This window comes from Cylas formicarius, unplaced genomic scaffold, assembly GCF_029955315.1.
Source record: "Cylas formicarius isolate icCylForm1 unplaced genomic scaffold, icCylForm1.1 PGA_scaffold_2__14_contigs__length_35257938, whole genome shotgun sequence".
NCBI classification, from domain to species: Eukaryota; Metazoa; Arthropoda; class Insecta; order Coleoptera; family Brentidae; genus Cylas; species Cylas formicarius.
In genome coordinates this window covers 23,312,332-23,334,028 of record NW_026844319.1, presented here as the reverse complement: position 1 = coordinate 23,334,028, position 21,697 = coordinate 23,312,332, and the positions used below count along the sequence as shown (strand labels likewise).

Below are 21,697 nucleotides of genomic sequence, written 5' to 3'. Positions count from 1 at the left end.
GCAATTCGATTAAATAGTTGCTCCCATATAGACCGTGGAAGGACCTTTAATAGGAACTTGAAGTAGTTGTATGTATAATCCAAGTTTGCGGACGGGACTACCCACGCCCCTGCCGGACACTTGGGGAGGTGCCGCCGAGGGGGGCGGAGCAGCGAAGTCGCCCGTAAAATAGAGCGGCAGAGATTACTCGCACGGAAAATCCATAGCTAATGTTGCGAGTAATTGGATTCAGAAAATAGGAATTCGCAGTAGTTAAGAAAAGAGAATAATGTTTTTTGTACAAAGAAAGCATTTAAATTATTTGTTTTTAAGAACATCAAGATGGGCAGTTTTAGTCAGTTCGTTAATTAATTAATATATCGTTATAATTTCAACATTAGTTTTCATTGTACCATGACTACCACGGCTAGCGGGTGCCTAAAAACTAGGTTCCTGAAACGTATTAACGTTTCCAATTCGTAAGGAAAAAACATTTTAAAGAATTTTCGTTGGTCTAGGCCGTCCAGACCTAAGTCACTATACTAAGAGAACTCTCGATGGGTCTGCCAAATGTTGCTCTTAAGAGAATTGTATTTTTAAAAACGAAAACGCACCTCTCTTCCATTTGGTTTTCAAATCTTACAGTAAGCCGTTCTTGGCAAAAGGGTAATACAAAAAGTGTAAAAAATAAGTTGATGCAAATGATATGTAAAATTTTTCAGTTTCTGGATTTGATGCTTGGAGGAAACTAAAAAGTTAGTTTTTTATTTGAAGAAGAAACAAGAACCGACAAGCGAAATCGGGGTTTTATCCAAAAAAATATTTTCTTCTTAGCTGAAGCTCAGCTCAAGCATCCTCCGTTTCTTTCAGCGACTGTCGTTGAAAAGACTGGCGATCATGCATCTCAGTTCTATGACGGATGTGGCAAAGTATATATTTGGCTTTATGCTACCGATTGTTGATAGTGCAAACGCTATATTTTCATTCTAATTTGGGACTAAACTTTGATAGTGATTTCCGGTTTATGCTCCACGTAAATAAGTGCATTCAAAAGGCTATCTATATGGGTTTAAGATTAATGGATTCGCTGGTGCTTTCTCAAGAAGATGTAACCATAATATAGACAGTGCAAAAGTCGTGTTTACGATTGATCCACGGTGTCAGCCGACGTGTTTGCATATAATATAAACTTCGTGAGGCAAATTGGCTATCAATAGAAAAACGTAAACAGTTTCGTGAAGTCGTTTTTTACTATATTAAAATTTTACGTGCCCGCCCTCCATATCTCTTGGCCAGAATAAAATTCCGAACTGATGTCCACACTTTAAAACATTGATTGAAAGATCATTCTTCTACTATGACTACAAATGGTATGTGCGCGCATCTCTTAGAAAAAATAAAACATTTCGTTAAACATTAGTCAAAGATAATTAGCCGAAGTAGATTTCTATTAATAAGATACTGTACAGTTAATGAATTTATATGTTCAGTATGTATCATAATATGTTAAAATATAAGTAGCTATGAAATTAGGGACTGGGCTTTGATCTTTTTAAAAATTGTTTCTCAGTTCCTTTTTTTTTCTGTGCTTTTGGTTTACTGCTAATAGATAAATGTAAATACGAAGTGCAAAAAACGTACGTTATTATTATTACAATTATTATTATTGTTATTATTATTATTAATATTATTATTATTTTTATTGTTATTATTATTCATCTCAACGCAGTGATTATTATGGAAAGTTGAATAAAAACCAACCAAACTTTTTACTGTGATTTAAAAATGAACTTCTTAAAAATTTGACTAGGCCGTAGAATGTTCTCTGTCACAGCAAGTTGTTCTACAAATCTCCAGATGCTAACTGGACATAACCTGCAATACCATAATATCTAAAAAAAAAATATATCACTTATTCCTGAATTATTGAGTAAAGGTGCTCCGTATGTATAGGGAACTGATTTTATAATGATACTTAATTTGAAAGTTTTCTTAAATCTTCGTTACTGCTGCCACAATATCTGTGTTTTCCTCTACTTTATTGGGCGTTTAACGCCATCGAAAATATTTGGAGCAAAGAAATATTTCATATTGTTTGTAGTGTTGATGATCTGCGAAAACATCCGATGGCTCCGAAACTCGTTACTAAAACAAGTTCTATGTGGTTCGCAGCTGTAGGTTACAAAACTGACTCAAATTACATTTTCCTCACTCTCGATCGGGGAATAATTGGGTATGTTAGTGAAGGAACTGACAAAAATACGTTGTACTTAGGTTATTAGTTTAGGGTACTTTACCACATCATGCATCTCGCTCAGTCATATAACCGTATAACCGCGGCGTCGATATTGATTGGTAAAAGACTATTCATTAGGCGAATGCCGGGGATTCTGGGGCGGATCAAAGCCGAACGCCGCGCATCCAGCGGTAATGCATTTACCCCAATAAGATTTGATCGAATTCCGCACCGGAACAATCCGGTATTAGAACATAGGCACATGCACGCGGGCTTACGCACACACATACACACCGACAATCGCGGAACCGTATATAATATTGCCTAAATGTATGTAGCCTCTATCTCGGAGATTAGAAATTTGCCCAAATCAATGTTAAACATCCTGCGAAACGTGTTCGCTAATCGTTGTCTTTTTGGTTTTCAGGATGCAGGTGGAGTACCCATCGTCCGGTGGCGAAGCGGTTTTGAAAATATCGGACGTCCGGGTCGAAGACGAGGCGATTTACAAATGCGAGATCACATACTTGGAAGTCAGGGAGAGCTGCGACGTGGTCCAGATTGTTAACCTCACCACTTTGAGTAAGTACAGTTTACGTAGACTCAAAAAAAACAATACCCCCAGCCTGGCTTGTTAATTTTTCATAGAAACTTCCACAGGCTGCTGCAATACTAACAAATCTTCTGGGTTCCTATTGGTTAGTAAGAAGCCAACAGGATGATTGTTTTTATTATACCATCATCATATACCAGAAGTGCCCCTCTTATCTATTTAATAACGTTTCATTAAGAGTGAATGACACAAAAATCTACTTATGCTACCGCAAGACAGAAAGAAACTTCAAATATCTCACTTTTATAATATAACTAATTTGATTAACTCACTTAATTAGTGAAATTTCGACGCCTGCTTTGTTTTCAGACGTAGACTAAAACGGGTATTCTTACAGTCTCAGTAATTTGGTTTCTTGGTTTGGCCATCTGATACTACACTACAAATATTGAGGCTTAAGCAGTACTTGGGAAATTCCCAGATGAGTGACTTTCATAAATGCATTTAGCTTACTGCAGCTCTTTTTTTTTGTTCCCGCTGTAATGACGTATAAGCAATAAACCTTTAGTTATAATTATTATATTATAACTTATTGTTCTGGATACTGAGTACGGAGTTTGGAAACACGTCTAAATCACAACCACAACTCATCGTTCACAAATACTGTACTGTACTGTACTCTACGTAGTTTTTGTTACGAGTCGTATGGAATATTTTTGCTACTTTACTTTTTTTTACTATTTACTCTTTAGTATTTGAGATATTTTTTCCATCTTTCATTAGTTGATTTTTATTTATCTAGTTATAACAGAAAATAAAATGTTAATAATTAGGTTTAAAAAAGATATTCATTATTAGTATTTATTATTAAGCGCTTATTAATATTATTCATTAATTTTTTAGATTCGAATTACGCTTTAATGGAACATTAATTCGTACTAGCGTCTATAGCTCTTATTTACTATAACTTTCTGCATAAAATTAAGAGCGACAACTCCTTATAAGTTTTCACATTCACTACACCACAACTACATAACTTACAACAACAATATTGCGGTATTGTTGTGGGTGTAAACTTGGTATTGTCTTATAACAAGTTGTTATAAATTGTGGTTATGTGAGGAGCTTTCGATTCTCGCATTTTCATGCACTAATCTTTAGATTGTCGGACGCCATTCCTTGGCCGCAGTTACATTTTTTTTGTAATACAGTTTTTAAAAATAAAATAAATATTGTTAAGGTCTCATATCGAATTAGAGCTTGTTTTACAGATAGACGACAAGGTTTTGTTATTTTTATATTTATACAGCAAGGAATAAATCCAATCATATGCAGAGTGTTTTCTAAATGAATGTCAATAATTAAGCAGCCGATTTTTGGGTCAATTTTAAAAAGAAAACTTTATATGAAAATATGTCCTAAGCGTCTTAACTTTCAAAAATAAAATATACAATATCTATAATATCACTTTAGATACTTTAATCAAATTTGGAACATATTAATCGCTTAAAAAAACAAAAAGCTCTTCTCTGCATGGTGATAACAATATCGTTAATATGACAGCAAGCAGAGAATCATTATCATTACTTAATTGTCTATCTGTTTTGTTAAAATACTTAAAAAAAGAGTACGAATACGAAGTACGTAAACTGTGAGGGGTATTTTTCAAATCTTAATAATTATTTCTTAACATTGTAGTAGGCTCTGCCTGTAAGAATTATTAATTACGTTGTCAGATCGGTTGTTTGAGATCAGTTTTTGAATTCAGTTCTTCGCGTGTTACTAATTTGGTGTTTAAAATATCTGAGCATTGTTATTTTAAAATAGAATGGTCGAGTTTACTAATGAGGAGTTGGCAGATGTGCGTTTTATGTATGGTTAAGCTATTCGATTATATCAACAGCGCCTTCCTAATAATCATAGAAGGTTGACTCAAACAGGTACTTCAAGGAAAAATAATCATTGGAAAGGGGATCATCGGAGAGTAAGAACTCCTAAAAATGAAGAAGCAGTTTTAAATTGTATTGATGAAAACCCTGAACTTAGTGCTAGAGAAATTGGAAATAATCTGAATATCTCGCACGTCTTGGTTTCGATTATTTTGCACGATTTTCTATTGTACACCCTTCATATTCAATGAGTCCAAGCGTTACCTCAAATATATTTTCCCCTTATATGCACAAAAAATACTATTTACAGACGAAGCTAACTTTTACAGAAGTGCAATCAGAAATTTCCACAATAACAATATTTGAGCCAATAAAAACCCTCATGCAGTTGTAGTATTTAATCATCAGGAACAGTTTTCGGTACATATTTGTTCTGGAATTGTTGAAAATTACTTAATTAGACCTTTTTCCTGCCAGAAAGGCTGAATGACTATAATTATGGCTGGTTTTTAGAAAAGGATTTGGCAATATTGCTAGAAGAAGTACCATATTTAATTAGGAACAGAATGTGGTTGCATGCGCCTGTCCACTTTAGTATTACAATAAGTGAATATTTAAATCACACATTTAATAATCGATGCGTAGATCGCGGCGGAGCTCAACCATGGACCCCTAGGTTCTCTCTCAGATTTAAATAGTTTGAACTTTTTCTAATGGGGGCATCTTAAAATTCTGGGTTGTCGCACTCAGTTAACAGTGTAGAAGAACTTATGGGTTATATAACAGCTTCCTGCGATTTAATCAGAAACAAGTGTATCCTTCAAGGTAGAGAACACTTTCAACAATTTATCTTGTTTCTATGTTCTACTTTCTTTTTAAAAGGTTTTTATTAATTTATTAACAGGCAATTTTGTTAAAAATTGTTAATAGTAGGTAGCGCTTTTTTAAAATAAGAATCGTTTATTATTATATCTTTTTAGGATGTTATTTCATTAATACTGTATAAGTAAAAAGAATAATTTTCTAATATTTTTTTTTCTGATGGACACTTGTTGGTATCTAAAACCTAGATATTTTGTTTTAGATAGATATTTTATTTTTCACAATAAAAGTTCTCGATATAACTAGTGCAGTGGCGACGTAATTAAACAAAATAATATTTCTTCATAGTGGCACGCAGCTGATTTCCTTTAAAAAAAAAAGACATTTGCATTCATTTATGAGCAGATTTGATCTCTCAATTTATTTTTAGTCCGTTTTCACCCAAGAATAAAAACTAATTTCTCCGCATGCTGTCATAAGAACGATATTGTTATGACCATGCAGAGAAGAAAGAGGTTTATATTTTTTTAAACGAAAACCGTACATCAGATTGAAGAAAAACAAAAAATTAAATTTCCTTAGAAATGTTTGGAGATTGTGAGAATAATTTTTATTTTTAAGAGAAATCAGTGGCCTGCCATCAATGTCTGCCATAATATACAAGTGAAATTCAGTACGTCCGCCACTGGTATATTTTAACAAAATTGTGGTAGATTATATAACGTCTCTTGATACATAGTATACACACTTCATTAAATATCTAAAGTGGCATTACAGATATTAAAAAAAAAAGATTTTATTTTTTAAAACTTTATGTATCTCAAAAGGACATACTTTCATATATGAAGTTTTCTTTATAGAATTGACCCAAAAATCATCCCTTTAATTATTGATATTTAATTAGAGTATAACTATAAATCTTGGACTTTGTAAACCCATCCTTGCCTCTACCAAATTAACTGGCTGCTTGTCTAATACGTATATGTCGTATTCGGATCGTATCGACCCCATTGCTGGCACACAAAACCGGAACATCATCAATACAGTTTGACGTGTTTAGTTCTGAACCGATACACACATATTACGGTCTGTCAGATCTGTGCGTGCGCGAGTGTGTGTGTGTGTGTGTGTGTGTGTGTGTGCTTGCCTGGATATATGTATCCGTGTGTCAGTTTTCACGCCCCCTTGTGTCGCTACAAACAGTTCTGATGGCGGATATAGTGCGAGATACTACGAATTTCAAATCGTTATTGCCCGATCATGTGCGTAGGTCATAGACGCTGCCGATGTTGGTGCCAAATATCCGAAAACTTCGTTTCGCAACGAAACGGAACTTATCACATCTCAATGAAATCCCATTGAACGCAGACAAACTAAACGTTTTGAGGGATGAGAATTTTTTTTAAACAAATTCAGTACCTTCGCTGGTTAGAAAAATACTGTTGTTATAAATTCACATTGAAAAAATAAGTAATTTCTACAGAAAATTTACTCAATAGGATTGTTAACAATTTTATAAGGAAAAATTACATCTGAGCAATTTCTACTTGTTTCAAGTGACCTCAATTTAAAACACTATACGAAGCTTTTTTTGGACCATTCCTACTCGATCGACATACTTGCGATATATTGGATTCCACGCAATGGCATTCTAGGAGTAATCTGATGGCGTTATTAGAAAAAACGAATGATTTGTGGTTGCGAAAGCCTTTAATGCAAAACCGAGATTTCTTAGGCCACTTTTTTCAATATTCTCTACATGCAAAATGTTAACTCTGAGTCCGATGCCTAAATCTTTAATCTGAATAACTTTTTGAAGTCTTATATAGTATCTAACTTTAAAGCAATATCAAAAATGAATATTACAAAAGGTGAACATTGTCCCGTGAACTGGAGCTGGACCTTTAAATCACCAATTTCGCAAAAGAAAAGCGTATCCGTCGACATAAAAGCAGTTCCTCGTTTTTATTAATGTTCCTGACACTTCCAAAGTGACTTCCCCTCCATTTTAATACAAATGCCGGAAGGGAAAAATGTTTCTTTCGACACAAAACCCGATCCTCGCACTTCATAATAATCCCGATTGCGGTCTCGCTTTCCCTTTTATAGTAGACAGATGCCGCCCCTGTCCCGCAAACGTTTTCGTAGCAATCGTATTTTTCATACGAATTGGAACGTTTTGTAAGTGGAAAACATTGCGAAAAAAACATCAGTCGCGATATGAATCTGCAAAAGTTTGAAGTTGCACGAACTAACACTCTTTTGTGTCATATCCTTCTTAACATCACAGCGGATAGCACTCAGATATCAGGAATTCCTGCGCAGCAGGTTCCTGCATCCTTAACACTCCTTAAAGAGCTCCCAGTAATGAACCATTCTACGGCAATGCTTTTTGAATAGTTGGGTGGAAATTAACACTTTGGATATTCGCGGAGGAAGCGTATTAAATTCCAAACTCATTCGGAATCCGGATATTTGAATAGTAGTATGGCAGAGGCGGTTTTGGGGAAGTTTGGTAACCATTTGTTCCCATCCAGTTCTGAAGAAGTATTTTTCACGTCTCCGAAGAAGTAAGTAGTAATTATAGTAGTGATAAATTGATCACCATTGGTAACGGAGCCACATATCGTTTCTCTTTTTGGTTTATGCATTTTTGATTAGCTTTGAAGTTCGATCGTATACTAATAAAACAGTAACATGGCAGAGGAGAATGGTCTAGAGTTGAGATTCGAGAGCCGAACCAAGCTTGCGTTCGCAGTTGTGTGAAATTCAAAAGTATGAAAAAAAAATGTCAGAAAAAAGTATTTAAAAAATAAATAAGAACTAAAAGTTTATCAAATCAACATTTGATAAAGATCCGGTGTTGTCCAAACAATTGTCATGTAAAAATATATAATTTCGTGAAAAGCCATCTCAGTTCAAAATATTTTTAAAACTTTATGACAACTAAATTCTCTTTATTCGAACTATCGAAATATGGTTTTAACTAGAGTATTTAAGTGTTATTTCGCTACTTTAGACGACAACTTTCGACTTTAGAATTGATGCGCCCTTACACCAGTTTATTTAAATATATATGTGAAAAATTTCAGAGAAAAATCGCTTTTAAAATTTAATGCCGGTTACGACGCTTGCCGCAATTTGCATGCGTATTTCGCAGTTTCCCCTTTTTAAAATTCGCAATGCCGGAACATTTCCGGGCACAGCGTCAGCTGCGGCGGCCGCAAGAAAAACAATGGCTAGTCCGGATTTTCGCACATCGAATACCTTCGGCAAACTTCGCAACGCACTTAAGCGCAACACGGCGCCTGTTCATTGGCCCGTTAAACCGGATCCCGGAACCGGCATATGCGCGGCATTAGACTGTTTCCGGTCCTCGTCGCATTGTAAAGCTCGCCAGTACGTTCGTTTTTCCTTTACCCCGTTGGGAATAAGTATGTCGTTTTCTCACGCCGCACAGTGGTTTCTGCCGAGCGACGAACAATAAAAAAAGTCCCCACCATATTTGCTCCGACTATGATCTAATACAAAAAAATATAAAGTTGCTTATAGGTAAATAATTGCCAAAACTACGATCTTCAATGTTGTAGTCGTATTTATTGCAAAAATATAATAAACTAAATGTTGTTTATTAAGTTCTAAAATACCTGTTTACCTAGTTAGTGGCGACAAATGCAGTTAAAATTTTTGAAAAAAAATTGATTTTGTCCTTAAAATGATCTACTCGCTCAATTATTTAATCCTCATATTCAAACAGCCTTCGTAAACTGTATTTATGCTTTTAAAAGTAACATAATGTAATGTTTGAAGTGCTATTGTACAGTTGATCTATGAATCATACTTTGGGTTGGACGGTCAGCATTTTCTAATACAAATGTTAATTTATTAGAAAACATAAATTGCTACTCGCAGTGAGTGATATTATCATTGAAATACAATCTGTAAATAGCAAATATTTCAAATAAAGTCAATTTTCTGCTGAACTCTTTAAATTACATTTGTAATTGTATAGGCCTATGTCATGCAGTATTACAACAAATCCTAGAAGATTAGTTGAATTGTCTCGTGTAAAGAAGTCTCTTAAAGATTAAGAAAGATAATCACACATACAATAATATCTACATCTTCAAGACTAATAAGTTGCCAGTAAAAGTGTTGTCATCTTTAGCGGGAGTCGAACTGCAAAACCTTCAGGATCGCAACGCACCTAGAATGATATACTCTGAAGAAGGCGTATAAATAATTTAATTTTGTACGGTAAGTGGCGATTTCGTGAAATTTTTTATCGAAATTGATATTGTTATCGTTTCAGACTTCCGTCCATAATACTATTCCTGTAAATTTGAAAAATAAGTAAAAATTATATTTTTGACGCGATCGCCCACATACAGAAACCATTAACTTACAGAAAATAAAAAATTTCTGCAAAAAGGCAGCGTGATGCACTGTGAATAATTTGATGGGCATTTCCGGAAAATATTGTTCTGAAAATAAGGTCTTGTTCACTCCTTTTTTTAATGTTGAAAGTTTTTATCTAAAGGCGTCATTGAATTTTTATGTAATGCATTCAGTTCTTTAACACAACACAAAAAAGTATAAATATACAGGCCGCCTTAAAAATCTTTTACGGTGTCAACCTAATAAATTTAAATAAAATAAATTCATGTATTTTTAAATCGGTTTTATTGAGAGTCGTAAATTTTGAGATGTTTATCTTTTAATTAATTGATTATTAAATGTTTAGCATTATTTATGACGACTGAATTCTCCATGCGCGATAAAAGATATTAACAAAATCAGTGCAGCCTCAAATCGGCAGATAGGCACAACGTACGCGAGAACAGTAATCTTTGATTTTGTCAAAATTGTGACTAATCCATTAGATAGATTTATTTGGCCCTCTCTGAACCAGTTTTTTCACTACTGCCAATTGTAGATATAAAGTAAAGGTCTAACCATTGAACACAACACAAATAAAAGGCTCAATCTAGATAATACTTACATTTCCTATAAAGTAGTAATACCGATACCCAGCCCAAAAAATACAAGAATCTTCAAAAATAAAAAGTAAAATATAATTAATCAACAATATGCAAGCAACGAGGTTAGGGATCGATATTTGAAAAATTAATAATTTTTTTGTATCGATTATTATTTTCCAATTTTTATTTATTTTACTAATAATATTTGCTTGATATACTTTTCAAACAAAAAATGTGCAACTTTTCGTCGGACCGAGGGGACTCGACGAATCCAGGCGCTACCCCCAAAATAATGGCCACAATTCTTGAAACTTTTCGTTCGTTCGTCATTCCGGACATCGACGGCAACAAAACCGGATCCCGATCGCCGCCGCGTTCCCTATTTAATCCCGGTTATTCGGGAGTCAATCCCGGAGCGGGATTATGGGGCGGCAAAATCCCGGAACGCACGCGAGACGCGTCCCGACGCTTTCCGACGCAATTAACCGGTTAATTGGGGACCGCGGATTATTCGTAGCCCGAACGACGACGGGAATGGAAAAGTAAAGTTTTGCATGAACGGGACCGTGGGGTTAAAATGGGTGAAGCAAAAAGCTGGTCCGCGGTGCGTTCGGCAACGATCCGTCGGCGTCGGCGCCGCCGCGACCCTAACGGGGTTTAAAAGAAGAAGCTGTTACGGGGAAAAGGAATTCAGATTCGCGTGAAAATGAAATTCCTTCGCTTTTGCGCCCGCGGCAGAAATTGAGATGAAATTCCGACCGGGCGCCAAATTCCAATCGCCGTGCGCGAGCTACTTCGAAATACTGTGTATGATAATAATAATAATAATTACAAAAGAGATTATCGGAGGGTTATATCGCGGTTATAAGTTGCATTAGGATAATCGCTAAAGTTTCAAGCATCACAAAAATACCTTCTCTATGAAAAAAAGTTGGTTTACAGTAAAAATTTTCTTTTAGCTAATCCTTTTTTGGAGAGCTCGTCTAACCTTTTCATTTTTAAACGAAGTAAGCCCCACCTTATAGTTAATAATATTCCAGAACCTAGGTACGTTTTTTATGACAAAAATTTTGAAATAGCACCGAATCCACCTTGTTTAGCGCTGAAAGACATTTTAATGGCTCTGAATTTAGTGAACTGGATGTAAACTGAAATGACAACCACATGATAAAAAATTAATGATGGGTCTTGTCTTTCGCGCGTTTATACTGGAGAATGGGGTGTATCTATTATTGAAATTCCATATCAATATTTTCTATATATAGCAAATTCATAAAAATCTAACTTTTTAAAAATTCTCTTATAAAAATCGCAAAAAGCAAATCCATCAGTGTGAAACAAAAAATTATTTACTTGCTATGATAAAGTATTTTCTTTTGATTTGATAGATACAATTCACTTAGTGTGGAGTACCCTATTACTTTTTTCCATCAAAAGCCTGATGTTTGTAAAGTGCGCACTTCGGATGGCGAAAAGAAGAAGAGTCATGTGTAAAAATTTCTGTCTCTACTTTTATGGTGGTTTCAGTTTTGAATCCAACGGGAGGGTCCCGGGCCAGTTTGGTTTTTCAAGTAGTTTACAAACCTGTCAAGATTCAATTCTAAATGTACTGTTGTTGTAAAAATAATAATAAAATACAAGTCGTCAAAAACTTTCAATTAGATAGACCTATTTCATTTTTATGAAAAAAAGGATACTAGTTTATGGACAACTATTTTGGACCTACGCTCTGACAGTAAACAAACAATTCCGTTTGGAAATATTTCATAATCTTTACATGTTGTCTTTCACCCGCTCTACCTAAGCGACCATAAAGGAATAATAATTGCTCTGTTATCAGTTTGTTTGGTTTGTGGTTTGTTGACAGTGACGCAAATTAATCAAAGACTGTTAGAATAATTTTTATTGTGTTATTGAAAAAAGACGCTAGCAATGACACCAAGCGTATTGTTATGGCATATGCTGGTGTCATTATTATCACGGAGTCGTCAACTTTCCTGATTTCGATGTTAGTTAATGTTTCTTGGGCGACATCCATCAACAGGGCAATTTTTTTTTGTGTTTGGATTTGAAACCGATAAACTGTTCCCTTAAGCCGCATGTACACGGTTCAAGAAACAGTACCGGAAAGCTCCTGCTCAAAGAGCATCCATGACTCATATTCCGAAAGTTAAGAAATACGAAAATCTAGACCAATCTGTGCAACTTTTCTATTTTCTATCGTTCGTAGTTTCTGAGTTAAGGGGGGTAAGAACACCTGTACATTAAACTTTAATTTTGAACACCGGGGGAATCCATTAGATAGATAGATAGATAGATAGATAGATAGATTCATTTATTGACTACGTTTCGTACAAAAGGGACGTACAATTGTAGCAAGTCAGAAGTGATATTCAAGTGCAATAAAATCAAATTAATAAATAACATAAAAACACTCATCTAATACAAACAAAATTAGACAGTACTATACAGTTTTATAGCGCATCGATACCAGTGACAGTGTCAATGTATGCTCTCAGGGAGTAAAAACAATGACGTTGCAGGAATTCTTTAATAGTATGTTTAAATTTTCTATTGCTCATCTTTTTCACGGTACCTGGCAAAACATTATACAATTTCAGGTTCAATGAGTTGTTCTCAGACTTCCTCAGTCTAAACCTAGGCCGTCTAAGGAGATCCCCCGAACGAGTTGAATAGGCATGGCAATCGGAATTAGCGCTAAAGTTTCCTTTCGTTCTCTGTATCTCTAATAACTGGTAGTAGATATAGATGCAAGGAAGGAGCATCACTTTGAATTTTTTAAAATAAGGTTGACAATGGTCCCTATATCCTATATTAGCAACGACTCAAATGGCCCTTTTCTCCATTCTAAAAATCTCCACAGCAGCTGAGGAATCACCCCACAGTACCGTGCCATAGCATAAGTGTGAATACAACAAAGAAAAATAGACCATAAGCAGAGTCCTTGTTCCTATCAGGCCTCTCAGTCGTCGAAGCTGTTGCAGTCGTTGCTGAACAATCAATTTTTCAGATCTGATGTTGTTTCCAATTTAGACTATCATCGATCTTAATGCCAAGCAACTTGACGGACTGTCCACCATTTACCAAGCAATTGGAGGAAAACACAATACTCTGGGTCTGGCCTAAATTTAATTTAAGATAATTATTTTCGAAATAGACATTAGCCCTGTCCTCCAACATGCCAACCCTAACGGACAACTCCTCGACACTCTTAGCAGATGTAGTGAAGGATGTATCGTCGGTAAACATCACGCACTGATTGGGGGCCAAGAAATGATAAAGGTCATTTATGTAGATTGTAAATAGTAGCGGGCCCAGGACTGAACCCTGGGGCACCCCGCTTACTACTGATTCAAGTGATGAACGGTCATCCTGGTATTCTACAAACTGCTGTCGGCCCTGCAAGTAGGACGCTATAAGATCTAAGGGCAGACCTCGTATACCATATGTGTATAGCTTTTTAATAAGAAGCTGGTGAGAAACACAGTCGAAGGCCCTGGAGAGATCACTCAAGGTCAAACCAACTAATTCACCCCCCTCGAGGCCCTCAACTATCCCACTCACAACTTTAGACACTGCTTGGATCGTCGAACACCTTCTCCTAAATCCAAACTGACCAGCACAAAGACATTCGACCTTATTAATATAAGAAGTTAGCTGATCTTTTAGTAAGATCTCAAAAGTTTTTCCGAACAAAGGCACGATTGAAATCGGCCTGTAGTTGTTAGCATCATTTATATCACCTGCCTTATGGATTGGAACTACTCTCGAAATCCTAAACAGCGACGTAAATACACCTGTGTCAATACATTTATTAAATAAAGTGGTTAATGGCAGTGTAATGTACTCAACCAGTCCCTTCACCAAGACACTATTGATATCATAAGCATCGCTAGAAACGCGAGCGATAAAAAATTAACTGTTTTAAAGCAATATCAATCGACATCAACGTAACCCCATACTACGCAAAAATAGAACTTATTTTGAAAACAAATACGCCATTCCAAATTTTACCTCCGAAGGACTCAACATTTTTTCCGCTATTAAATTGTAATATCACCACTATATTGGTAAAGCCAAGTGGTAAAAACAACGAACAGAGGAAAAAAATTATAAAATTTTGAAATTTTAGTACTGAACTTCCAGCATGAACGCAAATAGAGATCCGGAGAGTTCCTAAACTTGACCACACGGCTTTTTTCAACGTTATTCTCCTAGACCGTAACTTCGACTAGACATATTAATATGACTTTTATGTTCTCCATTAAATTTTACATAATTTTCATATAATGTCGTTGCGTATTTTCCACCCAACGCTCATGAATGACCTTGAAAAATAAACATAGTTCTTAGCGGAAAAAGAAAAATTAAGATGGGGACAATTTTGCTGCCATTATCTAGAGAATTATTAGAATAAAAAAAAATTACCACAACCGAAATTAGCAGTACATGAAATAAAGTGTTTAGGAACAAATGTATTCCAGATCGTTTCCATACCACCCTTGATGTAGATTCAGTCCGATTTTTATTGAAGTGGTTTCCACTGTTGGTGTAGGTCTAAACAAGTATTTAGAGCACATTGTTGTCTAATTTTCACACAGCGGCATCGCTTTCCACATCCGTCGGCATTAGAATTTTGTTTTTTGATTCCCCCCCCCCTTAAATTGTAATCTTCCACAACGGTTCCTAAAAGACACGCCCACTTAAAAATCTGTTGAATACTCTTGCTAATAAAGAGAATTTTATTGGTCAACTGATGAGCACATTAGGATCAACGATTTTGAAAAACCGTTGTTGGGCGGGATTCGGCAAATTAATATTTTATTTACCAATACGTTTAGTGGCTGCGACACTACTTGTACGTTTTTTGAGAAAAGAAACTTAATAAATACAACAAACGATTTACAATAAGTATTTACAAATCTGGATTCCACCTGAATCAGTTCTTGATTAATTGAAATTGCCGCCGTTTCGCCAATCATCGTGTTTGCTTCTTCAGAGCTTAACTAAAACTGATAAAGTCAACGAGATGATTGACGCAACGTCGGAAAGTTTAATCCATCTACAACCGAAGCAGAATGAATCCAGAAGATTTGTAAATAGTATTACAGTGAAAGTTCCTTCATCTGAGATATCGTTAAATCACTATCGGTTCGTATATTTCCTAAATTAGTTGGTCGGTAGATTGACGAGGTCATTTTGTCTAGACTACCACCCCCACATCTGTTGCATTAATTGTGATGAGGAACAAAATTCTAATGCCAACGGTTACGACTCGAGCGCCCGTTTCAACCTCAGTTCTTCAAGTCATGAATTCAAAAGTTGTGGAAGCTCCCATCGCTGGTGTGGGGATGGTGTGAACTCTTCCGATCTGTATTTGGGTTCGTACTGGGAGTTCAGTATAAAAATTTAGAACGTTACAAATTTTTTCTTGTAAAAATCCTAATTTTACTACACAAATAGCTGTGATCACGTACTACAAACGCAACCCGCGCTTTTTCGAAAAACCGCCCGTAATACCCACGCGCAGACGTATCAATTAAAAGTGGGAGGAGGAACTGCACAGCGTAGCGGGATACCGGTCAGGCGGGCGACATTTGTACACATCACTTTGTGCGTTTCAAGATTAATTAACGACCGACGTCAAACCGCGGCTCGCGGGTTTTTGTGCCCGGCGGAATTTATGAAAACCAACCCCCGCCACGCCGTCGTCGAGCGCGCAAAAAAAATATGTATTTAAAAGGGGGCCGCGGGTAACGAATAAATCTTTTTTTGTCGGCTGGACGCGCGACCCCCGCCCTCGCCGGCTCGCGGGCCTGCGTCGACAATTTACGCGCTGTTGATTAAAAAACAAAAGGGGTTTCGGGAAGGGGGGGAGGCGATTTGCAAAAAAAATGTCAATGAAACGAGGAACCCAGTTTGGAACGGAACGTCGCCATTTTAAATCTTCAATAGCGAACTTAAACATTTTTTTTTAATTTCTTAAATGTAATGTTAATGTATAGAAATAACGTACACCACATATCAAAACGCAAAACTCAATATTTAAGTTGCAATAAATAATTCAAGTTGTGACACCCGGCTATTCATTTTAAACGACACTAAACGCGCGGGATGATCGTGACGTCATACCGCTGCTTTTCGATCGATACGGCGACATATTATAGTGTTATTCTCAGGTTATATTCCGAGAATTATATTATTTGCGTTTATTTAGTAAAAGTGTGTTTGTAATTAATCTACGCCAGTTTGTATTTGTGCTTAGTGTGCTTTACATAATAATAATATAAACAACACGAAAACAATATTACAAATCGTGCCATCGTGTTTGAGTATCATCCGTAAGCCGCTAGATAAACCTTTTTTTCGTCTACCAGAAAATTAAAGCCTTCGTTTTCCTTAACATTAGCCTTAACCGTGGGCACATTTTTAACCTCTCGAACTTTCACTCATCCTATTGCAGCGTCCATAGGAATGGCTTCCTGATCTATATAAAATAAGGCAACTTTAAGCTGATTAAAGTATTATATTGGTTTAAAACTAGTTGCTAAATGTTCTATGAACATACTTTTTAGCTTTAACTCCGCGAACCTCAGCGAAAGAAATGCTTTCGGTATTTTGTATGTATCAGATTGATCTTTTAAAAAATCGGCTTCGATCATTTTCAAAAATTTATTTTTGATACTAAACACAAGGTAACAAAAGCAAACGACAGGATCAAGTTTAAAGTTAAAATTCTACATCAAGACGAACTCGTTGTTGTTTAGTAATGGCTTCTCTATGCTACCGTCCGGCTGGCGTGTAGTCCAACTAGCGAATTGACGTCACAACCGCCAATTGCCATCTTGATTTTTAAAATCCGTTGCAAAATGGACAAACCTAAACGCATTTTGATTAATTTGGAGTCAACAAGGGCTTTTCCTCAGCAATAAGTCGTGCTGGGAGTGAATCGATAGTGATTGCTTACCTTGCCAGTCAATAGCGTTTTCTGACATAATCGTAAAAAAATAATTTCAAAAAATGCAACGGAATGACTTTTTTATTAGATCGTCGAATAACCAAGTAAAATCGTATCTCAATATCTTTGTCCTAAGGTTAAGAATGAATAAACGAACATAAAACAAGAAAAGTTTATTTCTGAGAAGCATTTTCTCTTTCCGTATTGTTGTTAATGTCTAACTATCCATAAAACCCCAATTTATTATTTAGGTACCAAATTTTCCTACAGCTGACATTATCACATGACGTTTTCTTTGATTAAAAATGAGGTTTAGTCGCCAACTTGGGCACTAATCACCCCAATTTTTCAATTAATGACGTATTTACGAAGTAAAATGTGAAAACCCATTTAAAAAATTAATACAATATCTCATTTGATAGATATAATTCATTTCTAAGTATCAAGATGACCATGGGAAGGAATTTTGTTTTTATCTGACGTTGTTTGATGCTTGTCATGGTTAAACGCTACTGTTTACTACTGTCACCTACAGTTGAATAAAATTGCCCCATTATGATTGTGTTTATTGAAATTCTATTTCAGTTTTAAATGTCATATGGAATCCTGGAAGCATGATTGATAGCCTAAGAAAAGCCAATTTTATCGATTCAAGTTTATAAAAATGCTTCAAGCATTCTGTGTTCGAACCATATAGGTATTAGTGAATATAGAGGCCCTACTACTGAAAAAATTGAGGCGTTGCAGGTGGCATTGATATTTTCTACATTTCACGCACTAATTTTTATCGAGGCATATTTTGAGAATTGCTTTAAAAATGCCGCATCCAAACTTATTGATCTGCCAGCGGCCATGTTATTTGTTAAATGCTCCAAGGTCATTGGTTAAAAACGGGATTTTAAGCCTTGAGCATACGCAGGTTGATTGGAAAATATATTATTTTAGAATTTTAAGGTACAACCTCTACCTTTATTTTAAATCTTATCTTATCTACTTAATCTTAATATTTTCAATGTGTAAGACCCATTCATGATATAATTGATCCATTTGCGACGTTAATTCAAATATCATGATAGCAAAAAAAAAAAAGTTATATAATTGTTTTATATGTTAAAATACTAAAACCGTTTGAGTGAGATGGCCTATCTTCCCCGTTTACACTGAGTGCCAAGTTTTTCTTTCTATTTTAAATCGGATTTGCCTTATTCTTATTTATTTCTTATTATTTTCAATTATTGCTGGCCAAGTTGACCGCTACTAAAACCAGAGGACAAATTAAATTCTTAATCGCCAAATCTTGTCCTTAAGACAAACGCCCCACGTTTTAAATATGACGGAATTGCGCGACGAGCCAGATTTTATTGGCGGTCGCAAATCCGCTTTAACGCGGGCAAATGCCAGTATCTTTTATTGTCCCATCTACCCGGTATAATATTCACGAGGGTGACAAAATTCCGTGCCGGCCTAATTACCGCATTAAACTTAATGGCTTATATTGTAGCCACAATAAATTGTAGCGTTAATGTGCGTTATTATACCGGCATTAATGGCGATGATGTGAACAGATATTATCCACACAATCCCTTCATTCTACGCCACTATATTTTCTTATGGAATTTGAAATTTAAATAAGATTTCTATAAAAAATCAGGAAATTTATTTTTTGTATTCCCTAATCTAAAATACGAAACCACGGACTGATCGAAGCCCGCGAAAGTGCCATTTTAAAACGTCAGCTTTATTAAACACTATCGAAAATCAAATCGATCATTTGAGGACAATTTAAACTAAGTTGACGTGTATCAAACTTGTTTTCTTAATCTTTTTTATTTTTTAAATATTAACTACCTGTCTAGCAAGAGGGCTGGACAAAATAATGTCTGCTGTTTTTTTCAAACCACATTTTCAGCGAATCACGTACGCCCTTTACTGATTATTCGGCATCGAAAATTGCACTTTTGTTGCGTTTATTTATAAATTACTATTCAAATCACATACGTATGCATAAATGCATAAATTGTAAGTGTAAAATTGAAAAACCAGATACATTATCAAGTTATTATCCGCGTTGTAAAAAATATTACGACAGATTAAAAAAAAATAGATCGTTAATAACGTGGAAACGTATTACCAAATTTAAGTTGCCGAACTCTCAGTAGGTTGGCAGTAGGTACACGGTGCGCTTACAACGAACGCAGCACGTCTTCTACTCGATAACCGAAATAAGTGAGCAAAATGTCTGTGACGTATAATGTAGTGGAAGGTTGTGGTAGTAAATTAAATGAAAGACTGTCTTTTTGTCGTTGTCCATTAGATGAGGCCAAGTAATACTATTTTAAACGCTGTTTTCTCCTTCTGTCCAGGTAAAGTCCAGTAGCCCACTTTCTCAATTGATTTTAATGCTTACCGCTATAATTCATAGTATATTCAATCACAACCTTGTTTGCAGGATTGGATTGGATTTATAGACACTCATAGATATGCTAATATAATGTTAGAACAATGTCACAGTCCAATAATAATTTGCAGTTTTGCAAATGAAGGTCGAAATCGCCTTCAGAAATTTGCAATTTCTTCTTTGAAATTAGATGCCAGGTTCACTTCCAATGGTAAGATTCTAGGAAATTAGCAAAAGGTCCAATTTACTTATCGACTGGTACATTTATGTAATAAATATATGTATAGTTAAGAAGAAAACAATAATAAATCTTATATTAAGAAAGATGTGTTCATGTATGCATGCAGTCAGAATGTTCAAATCAAATAGGTATTTACCTTTAGATAGTTATAGTTGTTCATTTGCTTATGGCTCGGTTCACTCACTTTCAAGATTAATATTGACAATGTATCTTTTAGGGACACCTATTATGTCATTTAAGATTTTAGCTAGTACTTATTTGATATGATGGCAGTTTGTCAATAAATTTGTATAAAAATAATATAAATATCGAATATTGAAATTTATTTTTATGACTTGTAATGTAATTTTCTATTCTTTTAATGAAGTGCATATTTCGAACACTCTGTCAAATTTACTGATAAAAGTAGAAATTTTGTATTGTCAAACACTCCAAACTTCGTTCTTTTTCAATGGTTCAATTTTTCGTTCAACTTGATACCTTCTTTTTTAAAGGGGTTATTAAACTTTGCGGTAGAGCATGATTATGAATATAAATTTACATATTCAATATTTTTGTCAAAGAAGCTTATACTCGAATATTTGTTTAAAAATTTTCATTTTAAACTATGTAAAAATTAAAATAACTTTATTAAATGCGTCATATTATTTATTTAATAATATATCATGATTTTGGAAACCCCAGCGTATATGGATACGCTACACGCGGAACAAACATATAATCAGAGATCTCTCAAATCCCATAGAATAACGACCACCACAGCTACTTATTGTAATAAAAGTACTAGTGTTGGGACTGGACAATTGACCACTTCTTAATTGACTAGTTATAAAATGTTTTAAATATTATCTTGCAATTGTAGAGTGTTATCTATCATTATTTAATAATAATATGTATCTCATTATGCGTTTCTGATGTGTAATTTACTTATAACCATCTTCTCAATACGGTACTTAGCGGTTGGGGGAATTTCAATAACAATATCGACCCCATTTGTTTCCCAGAACGACACGACGGCGATGTTACGTACAATATAAATAACTACAAATAAATAAATATAAATTTCATTGTATTTTTAATTTTTTTTTTCGGTAAATTGCCACAGCACAATATATTTTGGTATTGGCTACTCAAAAAGACCCAATTACCAACTAACCAGGTCAGTTTCATTAAACATTTTCGCAAGTCAGTTCGGGCGTTTGCGGTTCTTTAGTTACGGGTGTGGGAGCAATCAGATGTTTTCGATAAATTTTAAACGCAGATGGAATTTTGACGTTTGGCATTACTGCTGGTGGCTGAGAATTAGTGACATTTTATAATTTTGTTATTTGAACTGACTGAACTAAAACTGACACGAATTAAAATTAAAAAAAAAAGATGCCAGCTTACTTAGGTGGATATTTCAGTTCTAATTGTACAGCCCCAAGTTGAATCTGAAGTTGGTATTCGATATGAGAAAAATCGTGTCAGAAACGTCGTCGCAAAATTGGCCGTTAAAAACCCGCGAGCAGAATATTCGGCGTCTCATGGCGGCCATTCGTCGTCGTAAAACTCTCGACATTCTCATTCCAGCAGCGACTAGATAAACCAGGCAGATATAAGACCGAGCCTCGTCCGG

General features: G+C 35.2%; 1 protein-coding gene across 6 annotated transcripts in view; it reads left to right on the top strand.

Annotated features, from left to right (window-relative positions):
* LOC132697708 (hemicentin-1) overlaps positions 1-21,697 on the top strand; it is a 405,569-nt gene that overhangs the window by 294,182 nt on the left and 89,690 nt on the right. For all 6 annotated transcript variants that reach the window (XM_060663290.1, XM_060663291.1, XM_060663292.1 and 3 more), the window contains exon 3: positions 2,643-2,797. In XM_060663290.1, coding sequence (XP_060519273.1) covers positions 2,643-2,797 — 155 coding nt within the window. The remainder of the gene's footprint in view (positions 1-2,642; positions 2,798-21,697) is intronic.